Source organism: Panulirus ornatus, chromosome 1 (assembly GCF_036320965.1).
Source record: "Panulirus ornatus isolate Po-2019 chromosome 1, ASM3632096v1, whole genome shotgun sequence".
Lineage (NCBI taxonomy): Eukaryota > Metazoa > Arthropoda > Malacostraca > Decapoda > Palinuridae > Panulirus > Panulirus ornatus.
This window is the reverse complement of record NC_092224.1, coordinates 29087766-29108363: the sequence shown is the minus strand read 5'-3', so window position 1 is coordinate 29108363 and position 20598 is coordinate 29087766. Positions and strand designations below refer to the sequence as shown.

The 20598-nt window shown below is 32.7% G+C and overlaps 1 protein-coding gene across 2 annotated transcripts in view; it reads right to left on the bottom strand.

Annotated features, from left to right (window-relative positions):
• Positions 1-20598, bottom strand: part of LOC139767267 (uncharacterized) — a 606901-nt gene that overhangs the window by 320849 nt on the left and 265454 nt on the right. For both annotated transcript variants that reach the window (XM_071696579.1, XM_071696484.1), the window contains exon 9: positions 19272-19394. In XM_071696579.1, the coding sequence (XP_071552680.1) occupies positions 19272-19394 (123 nt within the window). The remainder of the gene's footprint in view (positions 1-19271; positions 19395-20598) is intronic.

The window sequence follows — 20598 nt, the reverse complement described above, 5'->3', positions numbered from 1 at the left end:
ATCGTCCCTCCCGAGTGTGGGACCGGAAACCTTTTGCGGGTCCCTCGCTACGGGGAAGCCCGGCTCCCTTCTGTCTCACTGCCGGGCCCCTCGTAGCCTTCCTACCATTGCCTTCAAGAAATATCAACTCCCCAGTACGGGAAGAATCAATACATCCGACACAGGAGACAGATGGAGCGTTTCCCGAGTGGTTCTAAAAGTGAACTCTTACAGGCGGAGGTTAACATTCCTGGAGGAGATGGGTGACCCTGATGATCCAAGCATGTTGAGCCTCCCTCCCTCACCGCAGCCACCACCACACCTGCCCCCAGCTGACGACACTCCCTCCACACCTACCCCAGCTGACGACACTCCCTCCACACCTGCCCAAGCTGACGATACCCCCTCCACATCTGTTCCAGCTAACGACACTCCCTCCACATCCGCCCAATCTTGTAAACACTCCCTCCACACCTGCTATCTGCTGCCATCAATTACCCCTTCCACACCTAGCATCTACGCTTCCACTCTCTATCCTCCATATCCCGCCTCTCCTGCAGCAGGAGTCTGCCTGGCCTGACTCAAGGCGGTGCCAGACCCAGGCGTGCCAGCCTCGCCTGAAGGGCGTCGCCTCACATGACGGAGGTTACAGCACACGCTTCAAACTCTCTCAAGGATCTTACACTCCACACACACAACATGTTGTGGACACTCCCCACACACACAACATGTTGTGGACACTCCCCACACGCAACATCTTGTATATAACTGTCGTTCCCTCGGTGCATACAGGGCCTGCCACGACCCTGACCTCCGCTACGAACATTGACAAAAAGTAACCGCATACCTGCACATCCCTGACCTCCCCTGACGTCGTTCCCTCTATCCTCACCACGGCCCGCGTCTCTTCTCCTCTTCCACCATCATTATATATATATATATATATATATATATATATATATATATATATATATATATGTAGGTCCATTGGTGTGTGATGTTTTGCGGAATTCCGTGCCTCACATAACCCCATCATCCTGTGTGTGTGGAGCGATGCTGCGTGTGTGTGTGTGTGTGTGCTTGACGAGAGAAGAAAACAGCCGAGCCAACAAGCTGGGATAAGAACGGCTCGTTGTGTACAGTGACGGATGACTGGAGCATCTCTCATGGCTCGAGGCTCCGTGGGAATCGAGTACGTTCCACGCCTCTGTTGCTCTCGACGTGCTGGAAATGTCTTGTGGTCTGGGCTTCTCGTTTGTCCTCTCCTATCTGCTACATTCTGTCGAGCTGCCTGTCTTAAACACATACCGACTGGCTTGATATCATGTCGTATATGTTGGTCTAGTGTTATCAGCGTGTGGGTATTCTTTACTAGTGACGAACACCAGTGTAGTACTGTGTGCCCCTGGGCAGCATCAGCGTATGTGATGTGGAAGGCGCGAGGGGCAGGTGAGTGGGGACTGGGAAGTCGTTTTGATATAGGAAGGATCATAACTTCTACCAGATGGTTGCTTTTTGCCCCTCTGGGAGGTGCCAGAAGCTGTGCAACCTCGTCAGGGTTGCTGTACCCGGAGAAAACTCCTACTCCTTTGTTCCCATGATCTGCCACTGATCATGGTGGTGTTAGTGTGGGGGACCAGTCTCCGACAGCTCGTCTGGTGCTGCGGTCGCCCGTTCACACCATCAGCCATGTCGTCAGGTGTCGTCACTCGTTTGTTAAATTGTTCATTTTGTGTTGACGAGATCACAGGGGCTACAGCCATGGAGATCGTCCTTCGTCGTCCGTCCGTTCAACTTTCACAGTCTTTTCCTGACACTACCGGACCACTCTGACCCAAGCCTGGCATCCCAGGGACGCTCCCCCTCACTGGTTGGTCCCTCTTTCAAAGCTGCATTTTTCCTTCCTGTTAACTCCGACCAGCATCCTAGATAGCCGCTGGTACTGTCAGAGCCAGGATGAGCGATACAGGTTCATGTGAACCTCTAGTTTTTATGGTCCAACTCTGTCGTTAGCTGTTCAAGTCCTGTTGTTGATGCTCCTAACAGTACAAGGGGAATATGTTAAGGGGAGTATGTTTAGGGAGTTCTCTTTGGAAGATTTCCATTTGAGTGGCGCGGACTGCATAAAAAAATATGTCCTGGCTCATGTTCCCTGCTGGAAGGACGGGACATCTGTCCAGTGTTGGTCATGAAAGCCTTTGGTGAGAGGACGCTACCTTGTGGGACCTCACTTGGGGATGCTGATGATGCTGTTGCGTTTAGAGTTACCTGCGGCGACACGTTGGTTAGGCAAGTGATATGGTAACCTCTTGGTAAGTACGACCAGACTGGGACGGTTTATCCTATGGGCCGCTCGTCCATACTACTTGGAACGTTTTGTTTCACTCGCTCCACACATCAGGGGTTTACTGCTTGGGCTTCGGTGACTATGAATTTCCTTTTTTTGCTGCAACGATCGAGGTTGTAGACGGTCCTGCTTCATCCTCCCAAGGAAGCCATAGTGACTGTGGTTGAAGAGGATGTATGTGGTGTACTTACTTAATCTGGAGGAAGTAATTTCCTCGAATATTTTCCTTGGTACATTTAAGAGGGAAATAGGTTAGTAGTTCTTTGGGTCGATGTCTGGCACTTCTGCTTTTGGCAGTACTCTAACCCTGGCTTCCTTAATGCTCATGGGGAACCTATCCTGCGTTGAGTATAACGTTGTGCACGTTGAGAATGTAGTGAGAGCCTTTTGCTACAAAATGCCAACATGTTTCAAACCTATATAGCCCCTGCGTTCCCCTGTGGTCTCAAACTCCTGCGTTCCCATGTGGTCTCAAACTCCTGCGTTCCCCTGTGGTCTCAAACTCCTGTGCTCCCCTATAGTGTTAAACTCCTTGCTAGTTCTCGACACATTCGTACCATGGCGTTGATCGTCTTTTCCTGCTTTTGCCTCTTCCATAAGTGTGCGCTGGAGACCTCTGCTGGTGAAGCAGTGTTTGAATATGATTCGGACATTCATACCCAGGTATCTTTCCCTCTCACTCATCTTCTGCTGCTCAACATCAATTCCTCCAGGCGTATCTCCGTCGTCATCCCTGTCAAATTCACGCAAAATCAACGGTCACAAGCTCGCTATTACGACGAACAGAAATGCCAGCAACTGAGCCAGGGGACCAGCACCTCTGCATGATAACATACGTATGAAGGGTCTTGCCACACGACGGGTTGACGACGATGGGAAGGCATACGACTCACTCCGCCGTGATTAAGAACAGAAGCCGACACAGTCACTTGTCTTGAAGACAAGCCACACACTATCATGTTACAGGAACTGGTCAACCGCATACAGTCCCTATAACAAGAGCTCGTCCCTCCCGGGAGGGGCGACATCAATGCCACATAGCCTGCAACTTCTTCAAACATTGGACTTGCAGGTATTAAACTCGCCATGTCTTCGTCTGGCTTAGGAACATGAAATCCTCTCCTACGTCACTCCAACCAAGAATCAGGTCTTAGTGGTTAAGATCATCAGCCTAAATCTCCATGTTTAGGGAAAAGCTGACGCCTTACAGTGAGTGAAAGTTTCAGTGTTGTCTTAATGCGTTTCTTCCTGGCGGTGATATGAGTATTGTTGTCAGCGGCTGGTCTGCTGTGCATGCCATGCTCACCCTGTGAGCGGTAGCGCAAAAGGATTACAGAGGTCACAGAAGGTCTTTGTCAGACCATAGTGGAGAACCATAGTGGGTAAATGACTTATGACAAATAATTACAAACTGGGCTCATTATATGAGCATATAGTCTTTCATATAGTCAATTCACTTATATGAAAAAAACTAAAAGTTCCAGTTATCTCGTTATTAACAATAAGGTGTTGTGACATTTCTTGCAGGATTTGTTCAGACCTCTTCCTAAAAGGCTCTATCTTTTCACATCCTCAGACATAGTGTTCTAGGTTGTGTCCACTAAGTCCAAAGCGCCAATAGTAAAAAACAGACAAACATAAATCTAGCAGTGACAGCATCTTAGAATCTGCTGATCTTGTCGTCTTCTGTACACTCACTACGTGTTATTTCTGTTACAATAAAACCTTTCGCTGTACTCTCCTGTCTCCATAAATACAGAGAAGAAATGTAGGATCCTACTTCTGTCCTTGAGCAGACAACGTAAACCATCAGGTCTTCTGTTCTTTGTCTTCACACACACGCACACACACACACTATGTGGTATACCGGGGTCGACGTGCTGTCAATGGACTGAATCAGGTCATGTAAAGCGGCCGGGGGAACCATGGAAAGATCTGTGAGGCCTGGATGTGGATATGGAGCTGCTGTTTTGGTGCATTACACATGACAGCTAGAGGATGGATGTGAGCAAATACGGCCTTACTTCGTCTATTCCTGGCACTACCTTCCTGACCCGGGAAACGATGACCAAGTACGGAATATATATCATGATATATTTTTCATATCATTTCAAGTATAGAAGTGTTTGAATATCTTATCTTTCAATTATGAAATAAAAAGTTTTTGGTACCAAAAAATACCCAAATTGTTACCTTCAATCTTTTTTTTTTTTTTTTTGGCATTTTTCTCAGACAAGTACATCCTTTGAAAACTCAAAAAGTATTTTTCATGCTGAATACAAATCTGGTGTTACAATATCGTTTAGTCGTCTTTATGACATTCATTTAAGCTGTTAAATGAAGTCGATTTTAAAATATTTTCTGTTTCTTTGCATCGTATTAGTAAGTATGTATCGGTAATTGAGAGCGTTATATATTTTTCATGATTATTTCAAGTATAGAAGTGTTTGAATACCTTATCTTTCATATATTTTTCATGATTATTTCAAGTATAGAAGTGTTTGAACACCTTATCTTTCATATATTTTTCATGATTATTTCAAGTATAGAAGTGTTTGAATACCTTATCTTTCATATATTTTTCATGATTATTTCAAGTATAGAAGTGTTTGAATACCTTATCTTTCAGTTTTGAAACAAAGAGTTTTTGGTGCCAAAAAATACCCAAACTGTTACCCTCAATTTTTGGTATTTTTCTCAGAAAAATAGGTTTCCTTTAAAAACTCATAAGAAATACTTTTCATTCCAAATACAAATATGATGTTGAAATAGCGTTCAGTCATCTTAATGATACTCAAATAAACTGTTAAATGAAGTCAATTCTAAAACATATCTGTTACCTTCCATCGTATTTACTGGGTATGTACCGGCTACTGATAGCATTATGATATATTTTTCTTGATTATTTCAAGCATAAAAGAGTTTGAATATCTTATCTTTCAATTTTCAAATAAAAAGTTTTTGGTGAAAAAATTTCCTTTATAAACTCAATATAAGAAGTATTTTTCCTGCCGAATACAAATCTGGTGTTAGAATAACATTTACTCCTCTTAAAGACACTCAATTAAGCTGTTAAATGAAGTCAATTTTAAATTATTTCTGTTCATTTGCATTTATCTCAGAAAAATAGATTTCCTTTAAAAAGTCATTATAAGAAGTACTTTTCATGCTAAATACAAATCAGTTGTCAAAATATCGTTTAGTCGTTTTTATGACTTTCAATTAAGCTGTTAAATGAATTAATTCTAAATATTTTCTGATCCTTTGCATCGCATTTACTGGTTAGGTATCGCTGACTAAGAGAATTATAATATATTTTAAATGATTTTTTCATGTATAGAAGTGTTTTAATATCTTATATTCCAGTTTCAATATTTCGCATTTTTCTCGGAAAATAGATTTCCTTTAAAAACTCATAGCAAGAAGAATTTTTCATGAATAAAAACCTGATGTTCAAATATGGTTTAGTCGTCTTTATGATATCCATTCAAGCTGTTAAATGAAGTAAATTTTAAAATATTTCCGTACCTATGCATCGTATTTACATAGAATGTATCGGTAACTAAAAGCATTATGATATATTTTCCATGATTATTTCAAGCACAGAAGTGTTTCAATATCTTATCTTTCAATCGTAAAACGAAAAGTTTTTGGAGCTAAAAGATACTCTGAACTATTTATCACTTTAAATTTTTGACATTTTTCTCAGAAAAATAGACTTCCTTTAAAAACTCATTATAAGAAGTATTTTTCATACTGAATACAAATTTGTTGTTGAAATAATGTTTAGTCGTTTTTATGACATTCAATTAAGCTATTAAATGAATTAATTTTAAAAAATTTCTGATCTTTTGCATCGGTGACTAAGAGCATTATAATATATTTTCCATGATTATTTCAAGTATAGAAGTGTTTGAATATCTTATCTTTCAATTTCAAAACAAAATGTTTTGGAGCGAAAAAATACCCTAAAGTATTACCTTCAAGTTTTGGTATTTTTCTCAAAAATAGATTTCCTTTAAAAACTCATCACAAGAACTATTTTTCATGCTGAATGCAAATCCGATGTTAGAATATCGTTTAGTCGTATTTATGACATTCATTCAAGCTGTTAAATGAAGTCAATTTGAAAATATTTCCGTCCATTTGCTTCGTATTTACTTGGCATGTATCGGTGTTAGAATATCTCACCTTTCAATTTTGAAACAAAAAGTTTTTTGAGGTAAAAAATACCTATTACCTTCAATTTCTGCCATTTTTCTCAAAACAATAGATTTCCTTTACAAACTCATTATAAGAAGTATTTTTCATGCTGAATACAAATCTGTTGTTAAAACATTGCTTAGTCGTTTTTATGACATTCAGTTAAGCTTTTAAATGAATTTATTTTAATATTTTCTGTTCCTTTGCATCGCATTTTCTGGTTAGGTATCGCTGACTAAGAGCATTATAATATATTTTCCATGATTACTTCAAGTTTAGAAGTGTTTGAATATCTTATCTTTCAATTTCAAAACAAAATATTTTGGAGCGACAAAATACCCTGAACTATTACCTTCAATTTTTGGTATTTTTCTCAGAAAATAGATTTCCTTTAAAAACTCATTATAAATAGTATTTTTCATACTGAATACAAATCTGGTGTTAAACTATCGTTTAGTCAACTTAATGTTATTCATTTCAGTTGTTAAATGAAGTCGATTTTAAAATATTTTCTGTTTCTTTGCATCGTATTCACGGGGTATGTATTGGTATCTGAGAGCATTATGACATATTTTCCATGATCATTTTAAGTATAAAAGTGTTTGAGTATCTTTTCTTTCAATTTTGAAACAAAAAGTTTTTTGAGGTAAAAAATACCCTGAACTATTACCTTCAATTTTTGCCATTTTTCTTAAAAAAATAGATTTCCTTTAAAAACTCATTATAAGAAGTATTTTTCATGCTGAATCCAAATCTGTTGTTAAAATATTGTTTAGTCGTTTTTATGACATTCAATTAAGCTGTTAAAGGAACTTATTTAAATATCTTCTGATCCTTTGCATCGCATTTATTAGTTAGGTATCGGTGACTAAGAGCATTGTAATATATTTTCCATGATTATTTCAAGTATAGAAGTGTTTGAATATCTTATCTTTCAATTTTGAAACTAAAAGTTTTTTGAGGCAAAAAATACCCTGAACTATTACCTTCAATTTTTGCCATTTTTCTCAGAAAAATAGATTTCCTTTAAAAACGCATTATAAGAAGTATTTTTCATGCTGAATACAAATCTATTGTTAGAATATTGCTTAGTCGTTTTTATGACATTCAATTAAGCTGTTAAATGAATTTATTTTAAATATTTTCTGATACTTTGCATCGCATTTATTGGTTAGGTATCGGTGACTAAGAGCATTATAATATAATTTCCATGATTATATCAAGTATAGAAGTGTTAGAATATCTTATCTTTCAATTTTGAAACAAAAAGTTTTTTGAGGTAAAAAATACCATGAACTATTACCTTCAATTTTTGGTATTTTTCTCAGAAAATAGATTTCCTTTAAAAACTCATTATAAATAGTATTTTTCATACTGAATACAAATCTGGTGTTAAACTATCGTTTAGTCAACTTAATGTTATTCATTTCAGTTGTTAAATGAAGTCGATTTTAAAATATTTTCTGTTTGTTTGCCTCGTATTCACGGGGTATGTATTGGTATCTGAGAGCATTATGACATATTTTCCATGATCATTTCAAGTATAAAAGTGTTTGAATATCTTTTCTTTCAATTTTGAAATAAAAAGTTTTTTGATGTAAAAAATACCCTGAACTATTACCTTCAATTTTTGCCATTTTTCTCACAAAAATAGATTTCCTTTAAAAACTTATTATAAGAAGTATTTTTCATGCTGAATACAAATCTGTTGTTAAAATATTGTTTAGTCGTTCTCATGATATTCAATTAAGCTGTTAAATGAATTTATTTTAAATATCTTCTGATCCTTTGCATCACATTTATTGGTTAGGTATCGGTGACTAAGAGCATTATAACATATTGTCCATGATTATTTGAAGTCTAGAAGTGTTTGAATATCTTATCTTTCAATTTTGAAACAAAAGGTTTTTTGAGGTAAAAAATACCATGAACTATTAATAACCTTCAATTTTTCCCATTTTTCTCAGAAAAATAGATTTCCTTTAAAAACTCATTATAAGAAGCATTTTTCATGCTGAATACAAATCTGTTGTTGAAATATTGTTTAGTCGTTTTTATGACATTCAATTAAGCTGTTGAATTTATTCTAAATATTTTCTGATCCTTTTCATCGGTGACTAAGAGCATTGTAATATATTTTCCATGATTATTTCAAGTATAGAAGTGTTTGAATATCTTATCTTTCAATTTTGAAACAAAAAGTTTTTTGAGTAAAAAATATAACCTTCAATTTTTGCCATTTTTCTTATAAAAAATAGATTTCCTTTAAAAATTCATTATAAAAAGCATTTTTCATGCTGAATACAAATCTGTTGTTAAAATATTGTTTAGTCGTTTTTATGACATTCAATTAAGCTGTTAAATGAACTTATTTTAAATATTTTCTGATCCTTTGCATCGCATTTATTGGTTAGGTATCGGTGACTAAGAGCATTGAAATATATTTTCCATGATTATTTCAAGTATAGACAGTGTTTGAATATCTTATCTTTCAATTTTGAAACAAAGTTTTTTGAGGCAAAAAATACCCTGAAGCATTATAATATAATTTCCATGATTATATCAAGTATAGAAGTGTTAGAATATCTTTTTGCCATTTTTCTCAAAAAAATAGAATTCCTTTAAAAACTCATTATAAGAATTATTTTTCATTCTGAATACAAATGTGTTGTTAAAACATTGCTTAGTCGTTTTTATGACATTCAATTAAGCTTTTAAATTAAATTATTTTAATATTTTCTGATCCTTTGCATCGCATTTTCTGGTTAGGTATCGATGACTAAGAGCATGATAATATATTTTCCATGATTACTTCAAAGTTTAGAAGTGTTTGAATATCTTATCTTTCAATTTCAAAACAAAATATTTTGGAGCGACAAAATACCCTGAACTATTATTACCTTCAATTTTTGGTATTTTTCTCAGAAAATAGATTTCCTTTAAAAACTCATTATAAATAGTATTTTTCATACTGAATACAAATCTGGTGTTAAACTATCATTTAGTCAACTTAATGATATTCATTTCAGTTGTTAAATGAAGTCGACTTTAAAATATTTTCTGTTTCTTTGCATCGTATTCACGGGGTATGTATTGGTAACTGAGAGCATTATGACATATTTTCCATGATCATTTCAAGTATAAAATTGTTTGAATATCTTTTCTTTCAATTTTGAAACAAAAAGTTTTTTGAGGTAAAAAATACCCTGAACTATTACCTTCAATTTTTGCCATTTTTCTCAAAAAATAGATTTCCTTTAAAAACTCATTATAAGAAGTATTTTCCATGCTGAATACAAATGTGTTGTTGAAACATTGTTTAGTCGTTTTTATGACATTCAATTAATCTTTTAAATGAATTCATTTTAATATTTTCTGATCCTTTGCATCGCATTTTCTGGTTAGGTATCGATGACTAAGAGCATTATAATATATTTTCTATGATTATTTCAAGTATAGAAGTGTTTGAATATCTTATCTTTCAATTTCAAAACAAAATGTTTTGGAGCGACAAAATACCTTGAACTATTACCTTCAATTTTTGGTATTTTTCTCAGAAAATAGAATTCCTTTAAAAATCATTATAAATATTATTTTTCGTACTGACTACAAATCTGGTGTTAAACTATCGTTTAGTCAACTTAATGTTATTTATTCCAGTTGTTAAATGAAGTCGACTTTAAAATATTTTCTGTTTCTTTGCCTCGTATTCACGGGGTATGTATTGGTAACTGGGAGCATTATGACATACTTTCCATGATCATTTCAAGTATAAAAGTGTTTGAATATCTTTTCTTTCAATTTTGAAATAAAAAGTTTTTTGATGTAAAAAATACCCTGAACTATTACCTTCAATTTTTGCCATTTTTCTCACAAAAATAGATTTCCTTTAAAAACTTATTATAAGAAGTATTTTTCATGCTGAATACAAATCTGTTGTTAAAATATTGTTTAGTCGTTCTCATGATATTCAATTAAGCTGTTAAATGAATTTATTTTAAATATCTTCTGATCCTTTGCATCATATTTATTGGTTAGGTATCGGTGACTAAGAGCATTATAACATATTGTCCATGATTATTTGAAGTCTAGAAGTGTTTGAATATCTTATCTTTCAATTTTGAAACAAAAGGTTTTTTGAGGTAAAAAATACCATGAACTATTAATAACCTTCAATTTTTCCCATTTTTCTCAGAAAAATAGATTTCCTTTAAAAACTCATTATAAGAAGCATTTTTCATGCTGAATACAAATCTGTTGTTGAAATATTGTTTAGTCGTTTTTATGACATTCAATTAAGCTGTTGAATTTATTCTAAATATTTTCTGATCCTTTTCATCGGTGACTAAGAGCATTGTAATATATTTTCCATGATTATTTCAAGTATAGAAGTGTTTGAATATCTTATCTTTCAATTTTGAAACAAAAAGTTTTTTGAGTAAAAAATATAACCTTCAATTTTTGCCATTTTTCTTATAAAAAATAGATTTCCTTTAAAAATTCATTATAAGAAGTATTTTTCATGCTGAATACAAATCTGTTGTTAGAACATTGTTTAGTCGTTTTTATGACATTCAATTAAGCTGTTAAATGAATTTATTTTAAATATTTTCTGATCCCTTACATCGCATCTATTGGTTAGGTATCGGTGAGTAAGAGCATTATAATATAATTTCCATGATTATATCAAGTATAGAAGTGTTTGAATATCTTATCTTTCAATTTTGAAACAAAAAGTTTTTTGAGGTAAAATATTTTCTGATCCTTTGCATCGCATTTATTGGTTAGGTATCGGTGACTAAGAGCATTGTAATATATTTTCCATGATTATTTCAAGTATAGAAGTGTTTGAATATCTTATCTTTCAATTTTGAAACAAAAAGTTTTTTGAGGTAAAAAATACCCTGAACTACTACCTTCAATTTTTGCCATTTTTCTCTGAAAAATAGATTTCCTTTAAAAGCTCATTATAAGAAGTATTTTTCATGCTGAATACAAATCTGTTGTTAAAACACTGTTTAGTCGTTTTTATGACATTCAATTAAGGTTTCTAATGAATTCATTCTAATATTTTCTGATCCTTTGCATCGCATTTTCTGGTTAGGTATCGGTGAGTAAGAGCATTATCATATATTTTCCATGATTATTTCAAGTATAGAAGTGTTTGAATATCTTATCTTTCAATTTCACAACAAAATGTTTTGAAGCGAAAAAATACCCTGAACTAGTACCTTCAAGTTTTGGTATTTTTCTCAGAAAAATAGATTTCCTTTAAAAGCTCATTATAATAAGTATTTTTCATACTGAATACAAATCTGGTGTTCAACTATCATTTAGTCAACTTAATGATATTCATTTCAGTTGTTAAATGAAGTCGATTTTAAAACAATTTCTGTTTCTTTGCATCGTATTCACGGGATATGTATTGGTAACTGAGAGCATTATGACATATTTTCCATGATCATTTCAAGTATAAAAGTGTTTGAATATCTTTTCTTTCAATTTTGAAACAAAAAGTTTTTTGAGGTAAAAAATACCCTGAACTATTACCTTCAATTTTTGCCATTTTTCTCAAAAAAATAGATTTCCTTTAAAAACTCACTATAAGAAGTATTTTTCATGCTAAATACAAATCTGTTGTTAAAACACTGTTTAGTCGTTTTTATGACATTCAATTAAGCTGTTAAATGACTTTATCTTAAATATTTTCTGATCCTTTGCATCGCATTTATTGGTTAGGTATCGGTGACTAAGAGCATTGAAATATATTTTCCATGATTATTTCAAGTATAGAAGTGTTTGAATATCTTATCTTTCAATTTTGAAACAAAGTTTTTTGAGGCAAAAAATACCCTGAAGCATTATAATATAATTTCCATGATTATATCAAGTATAGAAGTGTTAGAATATCTTTTTGCCATTTTTCTCAAAAAAATAGAATTCCTTTAAAAACTCATTATAAGAATTATTTTTCATTCTGAATACAAATGTGTTGTTAAAACATTGCTTAGTCGTTTTTATGACATTCAATTAAGCTTTTAAATTAAATTATTTTAATATTTTCTGATCCTTTGCATCGCATTTTCTGGTTAGGTATCGATGACTAAGAGCATGATAATATATTTTCCATGATTACTTCAAAGTTTAGAAGTGTTTGAATATCTTATCTTTCAATTTCAAAACAAAATATTTTGGAGCGACAAAATACCCTGAACTATTATTACCTTCAATTTTTGGTATTTTTCTCAGAAAATAGATTTCCTTTAAAAACTCATTATAAATAGTATTTTTCATACTGAATACAAATCTGGTGTTAAACTATCGTTTAGTCAACTTAATGTTATTCATTTCAGTTGTTAAATGAAGTCTATTTTAAAATAATTTGTTTCTTTGCCTCGTATTCACGGGGTATTTATAGGTATCTGAGAGCATTATGACATATTTTCCATGATCATTTCAAGTATAGAAGTGTTTGAATATCTTTTCTTTCAATTTTGAAACAAAAAGTTTTTTTTGGTAAAAAAATTCCATTTTTCTCAAAAAAATTGATTTCCTTTAATAACTCAATATAAGAAGCATTTTGCATGCTGAATACAAATCTGTTGTTAAAATATTGCTTAGTCGTTTTTATGACATTCAATTAAGCTGTTAAATGAATTTATTCTAAATATTTTCTGATCCTTTGCATCGCATTTATTGGTTAGGTATCGGTGACTAAGAGCATTATAATATATTTTCCATGATAATTTGAAGTATAGAAGTGTTTGAATACCTTATCTTTCAATTCTGAAACAAAAAATTTTTTGAGGAAAAAAATACCCTGAACTATTACCTACAATTTTTGCCATTTATCTCAGAAAAATAGATTTCCTTTAAAAACTCATTATAAGAAGTATTTTTCATGCTGAATACAAATCTGTTGTAAGAATATTGTTTAGTCGTTTTTATGACATTCAATTAAGCTGTTAAATGAGTTTATTTTAAATATTTTCTGATCCTTTGCATCGCATTTACTGGTTAGGTATCGATGAGTAAGAGCATTATAATATAATTTCCATGATTATATCAAGTATAGAAGTGTTTGAATATCTTATCTTTCAATTCTGAAACAAAAAGTTTTTTTAGGTAAAAAATATCCTGAACTATTAATATCCTTAAATTTTTGCCATTTTTCTCAAAAAAATAGATTTCCTTTAAAAACTCATTATAAGAAGTATCTTTCATGCTGAAAACAAATCTGTTGTTAGAATACTGTTTAGTCGTTTTTATGACATTCAATTAAGCTGTTAAATGAATTTATTTTAAATATTTTCTGATCCTTTGCATCGCATTTATTGGTTAGGTATCGGTAAGAGCATCATAATATAATTTCCATGATTATATCAAGAACAGAAGTGTTTGAATATCTTATCTTTCAATTTTGAAACAAAAAGTTTTTTGAGGTAAAAAATACCCTGAATTTTTGCCATTTTCCTCAAAAGAATAGATTTCCTTTAAAAACTGATTATAAGAAGTATTTTTCATGCTGAATACAAATCTGTTGTTAAAACATTGTTTAGTCGTTTTTATGAGATTCAATTAAGCTTTTAAATGAACTTATTTTAATATTTTCTGATCCTTTGCATCGCATATTCTGGTTAGGTATCGCTGACTAAGAGCATTATAATATATTTTCCATGATTACTTCAAGTACAGAAGTGTCTGAATATCTTATCTTTCAATTTCAAAACAAAATGTTTTGGAGCGAAAAAATACCCTAAACTATTACCTTCAATTTTTGGTATTTTTCTTAGAAAATAAATTTACTTTAAAAACTCATTATAATAAGTATTATTCATACTGAATACAAATCTGGTGTTAAACTATCGTTTAGTCAACTTAATGATATTCATTTCAGTTGTTAAATGAAGTCGATTTTAAAACATTTTCTGTTTCTTACCCTCGTATTCACGGGGTATGTATTGGTAACTGAGAGCATTATCACATATTTTCCACGATCATTTCAAGTATAGAAGTGTTTGAATATCTTTTCTTTCAATTTTGAAACAAAAAGTTTTTTGAGGTAAAAAATACCCTGAACTATTACCTTCAATTTTTGCCATTTTTCTCAAAAAAATAGATTTCTTTTAAAAAGTCATTATAAGAAGTATTTTTCATGCTGAATCCAAATCTGTTGTTAAAACATTGTTTAGTCGTTTTTATGACATTCAATTAAGCTGTTAAATGAATTTATTTTAAATATTTTCTGATCCTTTGCATCGCATTTATTGATTAGGTATCGGTGACTAAGAGCATTATAATATAATTTCCATGATTATTTCAAGTATAGAAGTGTTTGAATATCTTATCTTTCAATTTTGAAACAAAAAGTTTTTCGAGGTAAAAAATACCCTGAACTATTACCTTCAATTTTTGCCATTTTTCTCAGAAAAATAATTTCCTTTAAAAAATCATTATAAGAAGTATTTTTCATGCTGAATACAAATCTGTTGTTAAAACATTGTTTAGTCGTTTTTATGACATTCAATTAAGCTTTTAAATGAACTTATTTTAATATTTTCTGATCCTTTGCATCGCATTTACTGGTTAGGTATCGCTGACTAAGAGTGTTATAATATATTTTCCATGATTATTTCAATTATAGAAGTGTTTAAATATCTTATCTTTCAATTTCAAAACAAAATGTTTTGGAGCGACAAAATACCCTGAACAATTACCTTCAAGTTTTGGTATTTTTCTCAGAAAAATAGATTTCCTTTAAAAGCTCATTATAATAAGTATTTTTCATACTGAATACAAATCTGTTGTTAAACTATCGTTTAGTCAACTTAATGATATTCATTTCAGTTGTTAAATGAAGTCGATTTTAAAATATTTTCTGTTTCTTTGCATCGTATTCACGGGCTATGTATTGGTAACTGAGAGCATTATGACATATTTTCCATGATCATTTCAAGTATAAAAGTGTTTGAATATCTTTTCTTTCAATTTTGAAACAAAAAGTTTTTTGAGGTAAAAAATACCCTGAACTATTACCTTCAATTTTTGCCATTTTTCTCAAAAAAATAGATTTCCTTTAAAAACTCATTATAAGAAGTATTTTTCATGCTGAATACAAATCTGTTGTTAAAGTATTGTTTAGTCGTTTTTATGACATTCAATTAAGCTGTTAAATGACTTTATCTTAATATTTTCTGATCCTTTGCATCGCATTTACTGGTTAGGTATCGCTAAGATCATTATAAAATATTTCCACGATTATTTCAAGTATAGAAGTGTTTGAATATCTTATCTTTCAATTTAAAAACAAAATGTTTTGGAGCGAAAAAATACCCTGAACTATTACCTTCAATTTTTGCCATTTTTCTCAGAAAAATAGATTTCCTTTAAAAACTCATAACAAGAAGTATTTTTCATGCTGAATGCAAATCCGATGTTAGAATTTCGTTTAATCGTCTTTATGACATTCATTTAAGCTGTTAAATGAAGTCAATTTGAAAATATTTCCGTCCCTTTCCATCGTATTTACATCGCATGTATCGGTAACTTAGAGCATTATGATATGTTTTCCATGATTATTTCAAGTACAAATTGTGAAAGAAAATGTTTTTCGAACTAAAAATAACACCCTTCAATTTTTGGTATTTTATTGAGAAAAACAGATTTCCTTTAAAAACTTATTATAAGAAATATTTTTTCTTCTGAATACAAATATGGTATTACAATAACGTTTAATCATCTTAATGACACTCAATCAAACTGTTAAATGAGGTTAATCTTAAAATACTTTTGTTACTGTCTCGTATTTACTGTGTATATATTGGTGACTGAGAGCATAATGATATATTTTTCATATTTCAAGTATATAAGTGTTTTAATATTCTACTTTTTAGTTATGAAAGAAATTTTTTTTTTGAGCTAAAAAACACCCTTCACTTTTTGGCATTTTTGTCAGTAAAATAGTTTTCCTTTATAAACTAATTATAAGAAGTATTCATCAAATATTTCTGTTCCTTTACATCGTATTTATTGTATATGCATCGGTACCTGAGAGCATTATATTACATTTTCAATGATTATTTCAAATACAGAAGTGTTTGAATATCTTATCTTTCAATTGTGAAACAAAAAGGTTTTTGGCAAAAAAATACCCTGAACTATTACCTTCAATTTTTGGTATTTTTCTCAGAAAATGGATTTCCTTTAAAAACTCATTATAAGAAGCGTTTTTCATTCTGAATACAAATCTGGTGTCAAAATGACGTTTAGTCGTCTTCATGATATTACGATAAGCTGTTACATGAAGTTAATTTAAAGATATTTTTTCATTCTCTTGTATCGTATTCATTGTGTATGTATCGGTAACTGAGAGCATTATGATATATTTTCCATGATTAATTTAAGTTTAGAAGTGTTTGAATATCTTATCTTTCAATTTTGAAACAAAAAATACCTTCAATTTTTGGTATTTTTCTCAATAAAATAGATTTCCTTTAAAAACTTATAAGAAGTATTTTTCATGTGTCAAAATATAGTTCAGTCGCCTTAATGACCTTCAATTAAGGTGTTAAATAAAACTGTTTTCAAAATATCTTGTGATCCTTTGCATCTTATTTACTAGGTATGTATCGGTAACTGAGAGCATTATGATATATCAACCATGATTATTTGAAGTATATAAGTGTTTGAATATCTTATCTTTCAATTTTGAAGCAAAAAAATTTTGGAGCTAAAAAATACCATTTATTATCTTTAATTTTTGGTATTTTTCTCAGAAAAGGTTTCCTTTTAAAAACTCATTATGCGAAGTATTTTTCATCGTGAATACAAATATGGTGTCAAAATAACGTTTACTCCGCTTAATGACACTTAATTAAGCTGTTAAATGAAGTCAATTTTATAATATTTCTGCTCCATTGCACCGTATTTAATGAGCATGTATCGGTAACTGAGAGCATTACGATATACTTTCCAAGATTATTTCAAGTACAGAAACGTTTGAAGATCTTATCTTTTTGTTTTGAAATAAAAAGCATTTTGAGCTAAGAAATGTCCCTAACTATTCAGGGGAGTATCTAGGGGAAATGACGCCTACGGCAAGCACTGAAATTACGCCCCTGGCTTGATTAAAAACATACACACACTGGATAAATATATATAGTGTAATTACAAACGGTTGAAGAGTTAGGCCAAACTTAAATTTATACAAACTCTTAAAGACTTATTTGATGAAATTTGTAACCTAGAAGCTAATGCAACTGATAATAGCAAAACATCACTATAATAGAAAAGTAGGCGAGTTTCTTTATTATCTCACAAAACCAAACCGTCAAAAATGTCAATCGGGTAGCAAATGGCATATATATATATACATATATATATATATATATATATATATATATATATATATATATATATATATATATATATATATATATATAAACACTGAACTTATCAGATTTTTTCATATCATTATAGTTGCTCCTCAAGACCAGTCATATATTTTCTTTATATAAAGACACCCTACCCGTTTTCTTTCTACTTCTTACTGGGGAAACTGAAGTGAACACCTCTATTAAACCCCCCCTCCTCCCTCCAGCACCACACACACTCTTTCTCTTTATATATATATATATATATATATATATATATATATATATATATATATATATATATATATATATATATATATAATCAATTATGTGGGTTTCCATAGTGTCACTATATCTACAATATGTACAAGGTCATCTTTTCATAAATTTTGGCCCTTCATACGTCCATTATAACTAATTTAGCGAGTTACTGACCTTATAGGAAAAAATGTTACGTGACGAAATCCTCAGCCGATTTAAAGCACTAAGGCAGCCATTAAAAGGGGGTCACTGGGGGTTCGAGACTGGAATCTGAAAAATTCCCTTTCGAGATCCGAGAAAATGGAAATTTCAGAACTGGGTTACCGCCTCACCTCAACGTCCTTGTGCACGACTTATGTATGTATATCAGTGATCGGGAGATGCCCTCCACCATCCTCTGTGCGCCACAACCTTGTGTTGGTGGGGGTCATTCTGACCTGTCCTGTAGCACAAGCGCTCGCTCCACTTCCATTCCCAGTAGTCAGCTCCCATATTTCTGTACACCCTCCTCCACCCGTCCTCACACCACACTGGCGTCAACCACACCCTCTGGTATTGCATTCCGTCCCTTGGTACATACACGACACTAGCATTGACGACGCCCTCAGTGATCCAACCCTCCCTTCTCTCGCATTCACAACTGATAGAAGTTGGAGCAAATTCTCACGTAGGAAAGCCCCTAATTCCTTTAGATTCCCACTACAGTGATATTGACTACGCCTACAAGGAATGATTCCTCCTATTCTAACCCTGTGATCTTGTGTGATTTGTAGCAGCTTTTATGTGTATATGCTTTACACATGGGTGATCAGGAAGGTGAGGCGTAGTTTAGGTTGGAGTGGTCGATCTGTTTGCAGAATGAGAAAATCCATTCCGTTATCATCTTTCACAGAGGTGACAAAAGACACCCCCAGTATATTTACACTACCGAGGGACCTACAATCTCTAACCTTGTTAGAAAATAAATGTGAATACCTACCTTCGAGTACCTACGACAAAAATTCTGTCTTCAGCCATGGATGGCGCGTTGCGCTCAACGCACCGAAGGGGTGATCCTACCACTCTAATGATACTCAAGACACACAAAAAAGACTTCACTCGCAACTTACCATTGCAACGGAGAAGAACTTGAGGAACTCTGTTTCTTGGCGGGTGATGCCCGTGAGCGTGTCGGCCAGGGTCTGATGGCGCGCCAGGGTCTCCTCTCCACGACCCAGGAGCCACGCCACAACCTGCAACGACAACAACAACTTTATACAACAAAGGAGCAGCGAAGGTCCCTCGTGCAGGGAGGGAATCCTGGGGGAAATAGGGAGTTAACCTTGGGGCATGTAGTAACCCTGGGGGCACGGAGCAACCCTGTGGCTATCTTACGTTACAGATATTCCTATATAGAACAACTATCGTTCACCCAGATTAACCTTACAACCATCACTGAGGACGGAGAACGGTCAGTCATGTAATACGTAAATCAGTGACGTCATACATTCGTTAATTCGCACCTGTAGTGATCATTCACGCGATGGCAAGCAACACAGTTTGTCTGGTTCTTGTTTTTTATTGGAAATAAAGAAGAGAATTTACCATCTAATGTAAGACAACGAGACGTGACTATAGAATATAACGTGTAATACATATTGGCAATGTCTATAGTACACATCGGTAATATGTAGAGTACATATTGGTAATGTGAACAGTAAACAGTGGTAATGTGCAGAGTATATATGTACCTCAAGTTGCTATAGAGGTTTTCATTTAATTTTTTTTCCGCGAAAGATTCGTCGTTATATATATATATATATATATATATATATATATATATATATATATATATATATATATATATATATATATATATATCCAAAAGATATGGCATACTTCTACTGTATTCAGGTACTACACTAATACACTGATGTAGTACCACAGGTTACAAACTAATACATTACTGTACTACCAAAATTTTGATAATCTTGACATAAATGAGTTACACCGTTATCAAACCCACATAAACTTATCCATATTTCCTAATTTACAATAGGTAGTCCAATTCTAAACTAAACTAATCCGTGGAAAAAAAAAAATTATCGTTCAGCGAATTAACCATATCTGTGACTAAATCTCTCATACCCGTTACATAGATTTGAAAATTGAAATAAATGGGAAAAAAAAGTTTAAATAAATTCTTGAACACAAAGCGTGCAGACCGGACGCTGATTGGGGAATAACTCTTGTACACATCCGGCGTTGGGTTAATGTTCTATATAACTTCGTGTTCTGGTAAAACCCATGCAATATGTGTACCAAATGAGGAAAAAAAAAAAACCTCACATTTTCAAAAGGATATAAAACCAATAGATATACTTAACCAGCGTCAGACAGAACACAGCAAGGAAACGACTCCATAGTGGCCGAAATAATAAGCCAGAACGTATAAGT